At 34.7% G+C, this 10,867-nt stretch overlaps 1 protein-coding gene across 1 annotated transcript; it reads right to left on the reverse strand.

Annotated features, from left to right (window-relative positions):
* Positions 1-946: 946 nt before the first annotated feature.
* On the reverse strand, positions 947-10,327 carry LOC129951582 (RNA polymerase II subunit A C-terminal domain phosphatase). The gene is made up of 7 exons (XM_056063813.1): positions 10,039-10,327; positions 9,834-9,927; positions 9,329-9,765; positions 9,027-9,208; positions 5,888-6,859; positions 1,765-1,947; positions 947-1,469 (listed from the first exon to the last, which is right to left on the reverse strand). Exons 1-7 carry the CDS (start codon positions 10,254-10,256, stop codon positions 1,333-1,335), a joined length of 2,223 nt encoding a protein of 740 aa, XP_055919788.1. The 5' UTR covers positions 10,257-10,327; the 3' UTR covers positions 947-1,332.
* Between the last annotated feature and the right edge of the window lie 540 nt (positions 10,328-10,867).

The following is a 10,867-nucleotide window of genomic DNA, read 5'->3' on the forward strand; positions in this document are numbered from 1 at the left end:
TTTAAGTAGTGAAAATAAAATAGTCTCAATTTAAATATCTTTAAATGCAAAATTCTAAGAGCCTTTATAAAGAGATTTTATCCTGTTGTTAAATTTACGATCTTATCGTTCTTTTTGATTCCGAACTTTCTTTTATGCAGCACATAATTTTAAACATAAAAATTCAGTAGATTTGGATTGAGACACTTAAAATGGCTTTTGAAAGCAGTAGACAAAATAAAATGTTCACTTTTGTTGCTATTGGAAGAATAAACTTACCGAGTTAAATCTTTAATTATTTATTTATAACAAATATTAAGTGCTATGTAAAATTATAAATAAAATTTATTATGAATTCATTAACAGCGCCAGCGCCTTATGTTAAATCTTTTAGCTTTTTATATTACAAAAAGAAATCTTAGAGACAGACTTGTCATCCTGGTTACGAGTCACATGAAAGACTATGGACTTTAACTTTATTTGTTGTATTTATTTATTTATATCTTTATTAACACGTAAATAAATTACAATGCTTATATATTTATCGAGCTCAAACTATGTACCATGACTAACAGCTCGTACCCATTGATGAATAAATAAGTAGATATGTACATTTAGCCTGACTTCATATATTATGATTTGCAAGGCTTGTTAAGATTTTACCACTTTATTTTACCTTGCTTTTGGCCTGTATTTTTTGAAAGATTGGAGACAAATTTCTTTTCTACAGTCGTTTAGTGTTTTCTTTTTAAATGTTCAACACTTTTATTCAACAGTTTTGCCCTCGATAAAATGCTATGTACAAAACGGTTTTTTCTTAAACTTTTACTCGTCATCATGAAAATTGAAAGCAGCTTTGATAATTTCACGGCTTTTTAAGTGGTCGTATAACTTGCATCTTTTACATACTTTTCGCATTTTGCTAGAAAAAAATGCCAATAAAATGTATGCAAAAAAGACGTCCAGAAAATAAAATATATTTTTCTTTTTTGTTTAACTTCATTTTATCATAGGAATTACTTAAGAGATTTTAAATATAACTAATTTCAAAGGAAAAACAAATAATATATTCATTGCACGCTAAAATTCACTAGTGAACAAATTTAGGATGAAAGTAGTCAAAATTTTTGATTAAAATTATAATTTATTTTTCCCCGCATATTTTAAATACGAAAAAACTACAAGTGACACTAATATCTATAAATAACAGTTCACTTAAGGCTTAAATATTTACTCCATAGGAGTAAAACATTTTGTGTATTTAAAAAATTTAATTTAATTCTTAACAACGTTTTCGAATCATCTGAACCGAAAAAAACATCAAATTTACGATGTTAAGGCGACACCTAATTTTCAGTCGCCTAGTCCCAAAAATTCTCTCTCTAATGCGGCCCCCATCATATTCCAATCACCATCATCTTCATTATCTTGCGGGTCAGATCCATCGTTTGATTCAGAGCCAATATCCAAGTCAGATGGTAAATGCTCTCCTGTTAGAAAGAAAATGATTACGAATTAATTATATATGGTTAGTCAGTCAGTGTTGAATTCAATAATTATCAGTTTTGAAGTTTTTAAAGATAAATCTTAGATTTCTTAAGAGTTTCGTTTGATCTTTTGTTTGATTTAAAGTTGATATAAGTGCGTCAGTTTCTCTTTTCAATTTTAAAAACTAGGAACACCAACTTTTAATACCGAAAAATTGCCAACCCAACAATTTTCAAACATTTACATATTCAAAAACACTGACTGCCTTAATGACAGTTGCCTTAAAATATTTTTTACCTCTACGGAATTTTGTACTCGGCATTTCATCCTCGTCTTCAGCTGAGCTTTTCTCCTCATTTTCTGGGCTTGTTTGTTTCATAAGAAGGCTCTTCTGCTCTCTTGAAAAAAATTCACGTTGACGTTCTTCCTCTTTTTCTTGACGTTTACGTTTTCTCAAAGTTTTATCAACTGGTGGGTTTTCTAAAACAACAAAAAATTAAAACTGTTAATATGTACTTAATGTATATGAGATCAAACTGTTTTGCAAAAACATTAGCAAAAAAAAGATTTTTTTCACTGTATAATAAATGTTACTTTCTCTGTTCTTAGCTTTAGGCCATACTGTGCTACTTAAAGCAAAATAAAGGCAGTTTTAAATCTTGTGCAACAAAAAAGTGCTTAAGACTTTAAGCATTGTTGCTGAAAATTCAATTTTTCAATTAATTCAAAAATACTCGTATCTTAGTTTTACAGATACTTTTTTAATCAAACTGCCTATTCTATTTTTTTTTTGTTGGAAATTTCGACTTTTCGGTTTAGGGAAAAAACCGCGATAACCATTTCGGTAGCAAATTACATGATCTTTAAGTTTTCCATAGCACACTTTTCAAAAACCTTCACTTTTAAAGTTATATTCGAAAAACAAATAGTTTCGTCATTTTAATAACTCGTAACACGTCTATGATGCACTTTTTAGTCAGCATTTATTACTTCAAAGCTAAGGTATTTAATTTGTACTTTTATTTGCAAACAAATTTTCCTGGGCTAGTAAGGAGGATTCTTAGCGTTCCTAGATATTGAAGGAGCTTTTAACAACGTCAGTTACCAGGCGATCACAAAAGCAATGGATAAGCTGAAATTAGAGAAGTCACTCATAGATCTTATAAGTCTCATGCTCAAAAGCAGGACAATAATTTCTAACATGAGAAGTTTTACTACCACCAGATCGGTGAATCGAGGCACTCCCCAAGGTGGAGTCCTTTCGCCTCTTTTATGGAACATGGTAGTAAACGACTTACTTACAACATTGGAAACAGAAGGTTTCAAGGTGATTGCCTACGCTGACGACGTTGCGATATCCGTATCTGGGAAGCACCCCCAAGTTCTCTCGGAACTCCTACAAAATGCCCTAAACAGGCTAACTAAATGGGCTAATCAATGTGGATTGGACGTCAACCCACACAAAACAGAATTAATACTCTTCTCGAGAAGATATAAAATTCCTCAGATTAGCCCACCCAAGATTAATGGAATACCATTAAGCTTTTCCGACCAAGCTAAATATTTGGGCCTCATTTTAGACAAAAAACTAAATTGGAAGGCAAATATTGATGAAAGAGTCAAAAAGGCTACTGTAGCGCTTTTTACTTGTAAAAAGGCCATAGGATCAAAATGGGGCTTCTCCCCAAAAATAACCCACTGGCTATACACTTCGGTAATCAGGCCGATACTCATTTATGGAGCCGTCGTATGGTGGACCGCACTGGATAAGATGGTAAATCTAAATAAACTCATTAAAGTCCAGCGGTCAGCAGGTATGTGCATCACAGGAGCACTTCGCAAAACACCAACCGCAGCACTGGAAGTGCTTTTAAACCTAACACCACTTGACATCTTCTCTAAAAAGGTGGCTGCCAACTCATGTGTAAGGCTTAGAGCCACCTCTCAATGGACCAGTAACAATACTGGACATACAACTATTCTAGACAATTTCAGATCTATCCCAGATCGCTTAGACTATACCACCCCAAAAATGGTATTTGGTAAAAGATTCCATGTGTCCATCCCTTCAAGATCCTCCTGGGAAGAAGAGGGACCCCTGGAAGACGATGCGGTACACTTCTATACTGACGGTTCAAAGACCGATCACGGAGTTGGAAGTGGTATCTTTTCAGAACAACTGAATCTCAGTCTATCCTATAGACTTCCCAATCAATGTAGTGTATTCCAGGCAGAAGTAATGGCGATTAAAGAAGCACTATCCTGGCTCAAAGAAAACGTTATATCTTGTAAGGATATACGAATCTTCTCGGACAGCCAAGCCGCTCTTAAATCTCTCGCGTCTGTCTCCACAAACTCTCGAACAGTCCACGATTGTCAATCATCTCTGAAGGAGATGACGGAACAGTTTAACATTCACCTCATTTGGGTGCCGGGCCACAGAGACATTCCGGGAAATTGCAAAGCCGATGAGCTCGCCAAAAACGGAACACTTCTGCCTTATGTTAGACAAAAACATAACATAGGAACACCACTTGCTACATGCAAATATCTTCTCAAGCAATATGCTTTAGAAACAACAAATACTAGATGGTCACAAAGTACCACCTGCCTGGCAACCAAGCAAATATGGCCAAGTATTGACTTAAAACGGTCAAAAGGCTTGATATCACTAAGCAGACAAAGTATAAGCTCTACAATTGGAGTAATAACGGGACACTGCCTCATAGGTAGACATGCTCTGAGGCTAGGGGTCTACACAAATGACTTCTGTAGAAGCTGCATGGACGAGGAGGAAGAGGAAACAGTCCAACACCTTCTATGTACATGTCCAGCACTCTCCATTAGAAGGAATTACTTTCTCGGTAAACCCTTCTTCGATAATACCAGTGAACTGGCAACGATTGACACAAAACGTCTCTCTAACTTTATTAAAAGTACAAAATGGTTTGTTTAAATTCATTACTCTCCCATGAGTAACCTCATTAGTGGTATCACAATGGACCCTTGAGGTCTACGTGTGTCAATGATATCTGGACAGCCACTCCAACCTAACCTAACCTAAGGAGGATTCTTTGGAATATTTATAATGTCTACATACAACAAATATTTATTTTAATTTTGTACGTTCTGTTTTTCTGCAACGAAGAACGAAGAGGCACACCAACTTTAAGAATTCTCGCAAAACTAGTATTCCCCAAGAACTCAATCATAGACAACGACATCAAGAAACAACGAATCAAAAACTAATTAAAATTCTTAAAGAAGGCTTAACAATCTGCGAACTAAAAGAGAACGACACATCACCCCACGCTACCCGGAATGGTTCATCAATCCTGAATCGCTGATATTGGATCTAACATACCGCCAACTTTATTTATGTATCGCCTGTGAATTAAGATCTGACGGATGGAGATTTATCTTCACCGATGGCTCTAAAACTCCAGACACCACATCTTATGCGGTGACTGATGAAAACGGATCAACCATAAGCATTATTATTCTCCCAGATTATGTCTCGGTCTTTACAGCAGAAGCATTTGCCATACTTCAAGCTACTAAAGCTGCAGCCAATCTTTCTGAAAAATGAATTATTTGCTCCGACAGCATCAATGCAATTCACAACGCAAACAACAACACCGAAATCATCAGTAATTAGATATAAACTCATAAAATTAAAAAACATTACACTAATGTGGACTCAAGCCCATGTTGAAATACTCGGAAACGAATATGCCGACAGTGCAGCGAACTCATCCAAAAACGCACCTTTACTCACCTTCAACATTTACACCAAATCCTATCTCCTCAAGCATACCGGAAAAATATCTTCTGCAAAAAATAGTCACGACTGGAGCCTATATCAACATCACTTAAAGGATATAAACCACTTAAAATCTATGCCGATTTACCCTACTAACTGTTCGAAACAAAAAATAACCAGCTTCGCTAGACTTCGACTTGGACACATTATTGCTTCCCACCAACACCTCCTCAACAAAAACGACCCTCCAACCTGCTATACTTGCAACACCCGCCTTGATCTAAAACATATATTGGTACATTGTTGACACAGCCCATAATTAAAAAATTTTCAAAAATATTCCCGTATATGAAATCCTCAAAAATCCCAGCTTAACAAATATAAATAATATTACTGAGTTTCTAAAAAAGGCAAAAAATGTAACTTGAATTTTCAAGCAAAAAAGCCAATAGTATCTGCAGCTAGGCTTGTTAAATTTTGTATGTTTATGCTTGTTAGTAAATATTAATAAGAATAATAAATTATTTAGTTTTAAGAACGAAAGACATCAAACAATCTTGCTAAATTTCGAATTAATTTTTAGTAAAGCTACTTATGAAAAAATTCAGTGAAAATCGTTTTCTGTTTAGCAAATCAATATATATATAAAATTATTACCAATATTTACATGCTCATCCTCGGAAGAAGAGTCTGACTCAAAGAACTGATCAAACTCTTTGTTCATGTCTGCCAAGTCTGCATTTGAAAAACTAAGCAGGGGGTTGATGGTGTCAATGAATTTTTCCGGCTCGTCGTCTTGCATATTCGATGATGAGGATATCTCCGATTTTTCACTATAATTTACAACATGTTCAGGACTGTGACAATGTGCTGGTGGTTGACGAGTTTTATTCTTATTTTTACGATCAAGCGGAAACAGTCTTTCATCTACAATTTCCCAACGTTCAGCACATGACCAAAGCCAGTTAGCGTTTACAATTTTAATGTTTGGTTTCTTTTTCGCAGCATTAACTTTAAACGTTCCCGACGTCACAGCAACTAAATGCGTAGTTTCTTCACCAATGTTCTGACTTACATTAGCTCCTAAGCTTTTCGCTATAAAATAGGCCCGACTTTGTTCTAACTTCATTTTCATCGGTACCAAACCAGAGAATACTAAATTCTTATTACGTAAAACTTCGGAACGAATTTTCGGTACAATAATTTTTAAATCGGGAATTTCTTTAGTCTCGTCGTAGATTTCATAAAATCTATGGTGAATGTTATTTAATATAACTTCAAGATAGAGTAAATAATCATCGGGATCTTCGATTTCAATTTCATTTGTTGCACTATCCGTACACACTTTTACTCTTTGAGGAATATCAGGTAACTTTATGTTCTCGTCAGAAATATCACTTGAAAGGTCAATATCTTCTTTTTCTTCTTTATTTGTTGTGTCAGTTTCACTTGGAGTTGTTTTTAAATCTTTCTCAATTGCATCTTCAGCAACATCTTTGAATTCTTCTGGTTGAAGTGGACTTTCTTTTGATTCTTCATTAATTGATTCAGATTCTTCAGTTTTAAGGTTTTCTTCGGATACACTTTTCTCCTCAACACTCTCATCATCTGTTGTTGCATTTTTTAGATCTGTAAAAATGGCAAAAAAATGTAATTTTGTATTGTTTACAATTATTCATTATTTAGTTGGTAGTTTTGAATATAAAAAATATAAAATAAATTAAATATTTGCTTTAAAAAAGGAAACCAAAGTAAATAAATACAATTGAGAGAATCCAGGTTTCAGATTTGCCTTTACTTATATAATCATAGTTGCCGAAGCTATTCATCGGATGATCCAAATCAAATTTAAATATTTTTTAATTGTGTGCAATTTTTCAACTGGCTTTGAGAAAAATTTAATTTTATTTGCTAGCAATGTACACCAAAATTCCAGCCCTTAGTTTTCAAAGCCTGATGGTGCATATTTGTTGGTACAAATAGAATAATCATTAAATATGTTTTAAAATCAAATTTTCCATAATTTAATTTAAATAATTTTTATTAATGATTTTATCACACTCAAAACCAATAGTACACATTGCAGAGCAAAACAAGACTATTCAGCGACACAATGAGTTTTGATTTGCAATATGAATAGATGTATACATTTTTTTGTATATTGTGCGCGCACTAAAGGGGTTATGAATACCCTTATGATGATTAAACACAGTGCGAGCAATTAGGAAAGGAGGACAGTATTAGAAAGGAGAAACCGATGCACATTGGTTTTGAATGTCTGCACATTGTAATAAGTGGGAAATATTGTGTCAGGTAATGCATTCCACATTCGTGTAGTGCGGCTCAAGAAAGAATCTCTGTACTTAACAGTACGTCCGAAATTGGGATCGAGGGTAGATTGATGGGCATTCCTAGCAATACGGATATTACGGTTGAATTGTTTAAGGGGAGGAATGAAACTGGCTATTTCGCTAGAGAATTGATTATACAAATAACGATAAAACAATGACAGGTATGAGACATTGCGGCGGTGTTCAAGAGAAGCAAATGTCTCGCTGAGAAAACGATCTCCTATCATTTTTCATTCTATCATTCTATCTAGAAGACACAAGAACGTTATTGGAGCTCCAGCCCAAATATAAGAGTTATATTCGAGTTAAGGACGAATAAAAGCTTTGCAAATTAAAGCCAAATCAGAAGGAATAAAAAACTTCTTGCATCGTTGGAGCAAACCTAAACACTTAGCAGTATTTTTGGCGATGTCAAATATGTGATCACTCCACAAGTGGTTTGTAATGCACATACCTAGGACTGATAGTTGTTCAATCTCCTCGATGCAAGTACCACCCATTAATTGGGTGAGGGTTACGCTTTTGTGACGGTAGACAGCATCTAGTTTTTGAAGCATTAAATTCTACACAGTCTTTGATTCCCCATTAGACAATGCTGTCAAGATCAGAATTTAATGAGCTTATCAAACGCTGCCGTTGAAGTTCCACATCAGAAGGACAAGGATAAGAATCTAAAAACGAATATGAAAATCAGAGGGTACTGTAATCAGCGAAACAATGTAGTGGGTTAGAAGTTCCAGACAAAAGATCATTTCTTAATATAAGGAATAGAGCCGGAGACAAAACGGAACCCTGTGGCACACCAGCTTTTATTTTGTGGATATCAGATTTGAACCCATCCAACACTACTTGAATTAATTTCTAACCCAACGAATAAGGGATACATCAATACCGAATGCACGCATTTTCGATAAGACAGCTTGGTGCAAAACTCTATCAAATGCCTTTGAAATATCGGGTGCAATAATCTTACTATCTCCAAGACTATGTAAAGATTTGTTCCACTGTTCGGTGAGAAAAACCATGAGATCACCAGTGGACCTCTTGCAACGAAAGTCATACTGCCGGTCATTAAGAAGCTTCCGTTCTTCAAAATATTTCTTAAGCTGAAAATTGATCAGCTTTTCCATGACCTTGGAAAGAAGGGACGTAAGTGCAATAGGACGATAGTTAGAGGGGGAGAAGGATTTGCTGGCTGGACAAATGCAGTTTTCCATCCATTCGGAAAGAGACCAGTAGAATAGGGCAGATGGAAAAGCTTACGCAGTTGTTTTGCCATACACAAAAACAAGAAATATAACTTCTAAGTTATCCGATTGGACTCCAAACATGACAAATTCCACATACAAATTAAAATTTATTAAATATTTTCAAATTGTATTGTTTCTCTGTGAGTTGTTACTTGTTTTTTTGATATACCTTTGATTATGAATCTAAAAATTTACCTTTGAAATCAACTCCTTTGCCGTCCAACTCATGTTTTGAAAGTCCTGGTGGTGCATTTATATCACCGGTATGTTGAAAGAAATGGTATGGCTTCACTTGAATGAGGTTAGATGCCATATTCCATACATCTTCTCTGTCATCAATGATACACACCATCGAATCCCCACATGGAAACAAAGCCCTGCAATTAAAAACAGAATAATTATCATACGTAATAAAATATTGCACATATTTTAAAAATTGTATTGCTTGTTAAATGATCGACATAAGTCATAACCACGCAATTGAAATAATTACTCACTTTAGATTATCCGTTTTGCTTGTTGCATTAAAACACTCATCACGGGAAAGAATTCTGTGAGAGAAGAACTGTCCATCCGGATCCAACAGCTGAGCAATCATATGAGCATAGTTCCTAGCCCCAAATGTACAAATATGCAATTCATATGAATTTGACATGCGTTTCAGGAATTCTGGGGTCCCAGGTCGCAATCTTGTGTGATACCATGGCGAATGCGGACCATATAATTGAAAATGATATATTCCTTTAACATTGTTTGGAACATTGTCATTTGTCGTATGAATAACAGTCTGATCTAAATCCACCAGCAAGACCAATTTACGGTCCTGCAGCAGTCGCTTCGTATCAGCTTGGCCTAGTTTTTGAGCCAGTTTCTGTGTCACTTTCAAATCGGGCACAGAATGAACCATCGGCACAGAGGCTTCAGAAGCATTGCCCTACAAAGAAAAAGAAATTGTTTACATCTCGTTATGTTGCCCAATATAGCTATACTGCAACTACATACATTTTCATTTTGGCGCAAATCCGCACCACAATCGGCACACATGTCTTTTATAACAGTCGTATGGACGCATGAAGAAAGTGATAATAAGGCTGATCTGTAATTATTTTGTAATTGTTAAATTATTAATGTGATAAATTCTTATTCGACAATTAAAAAAGCATACAAATATTTGTTTTTAGCAAATTACTTGTTTTAGGAAACGAACCCTTTTTCGACGATAGCGCCATCTTTAAATAGACGCTTTTTGACAACACCAACTTTAGTAGCTTTGAGTTTTTTAACTTCGTTATTAACGCCATCACAGACTTCATAAACCAATATTACTTGTGAATTGCCAACGGGAAAACCCTCGCGTACTTTCCATTTAATTATTTTAATTTTACAATCATCTGGGGCACAAATAAAAATGTTTTTGTCGGTCATTTCTTTAAAATTCCGCCTTTGCTTTTGATTTTGACACAACACAGAAAATAAAAAGAGAAAAACAAGTAGACGAGACAAGATTCGTTTGAGGAAGTAAAGTGAGCTGTGATGTCATCCAGTAAACAAACACTACTATCAAACCACTGAGTTGAATGCGAATGGTGAATAACCACTTACTGCATTAATTCACCACATTTTCACTGCAAATTTTGTTATAAATATGTTTTTTGATTGCTGGCTAAGAATTATTGAACTATTTCATAAATAATAGATGTTTATCAATGCAATGATTTGCCTAAATAATAGTGAGAACCAGTTATACAATCCTGGTTCAATATTTTACCCATAATAAAGCAATTTTAACTCACCAATTGGGATGGGACGCGTGAGGTTCAACTCTGATAACATAAATATATAATAATAACTTATAAAGTCGATTTTGATTACATATCAACAATGGAGCTGCACTCATAAAAGTTCTGTTAAATACAGATTTGATCCTATTTAAATTAATTCCTTTGGATATCAAAACAAGTTTATACGAAGCATGAATGACATTATATGTTACCACAAACCAAACAAGCTAGAGTGTAAACTGTAAAACTAACAGA

Source organism: Eupeodes corollae, chromosome 3 (assembly GCF_945859685.1).
Source record: "Eupeodes corollae chromosome 3, idEupCoro1.1, whole genome shotgun sequence".
NCBI classification, from domain to species: Eukaryota; Metazoa; Arthropoda; class Insecta; order Diptera; family Syrphidae; genus Eupeodes; species Eupeodes corollae.

Coding starts and splice junctions, on each gene's coding strand:
- LOC129951582 (XM_056063813.1), bottom strand. CDS start 10,256: ATGACCGACAAAAACATTTTTATTTGTGCCCCAGATGATTGTAAAATT. Junction 9,928..10,038: donor GGCGCTATCGTCGAAAAAGG/GTTCGTTTCCTA, acceptor AAATAATTACAG/ATCAGCCTTATTATCACTTT. Junction 6,860..9,026: donor CAAAGGAGTTGATTTCAAAG/GTAAATTTTTAG, acceptor CCATTTTTACAG/ATCTAAAAAATGCAACAACA.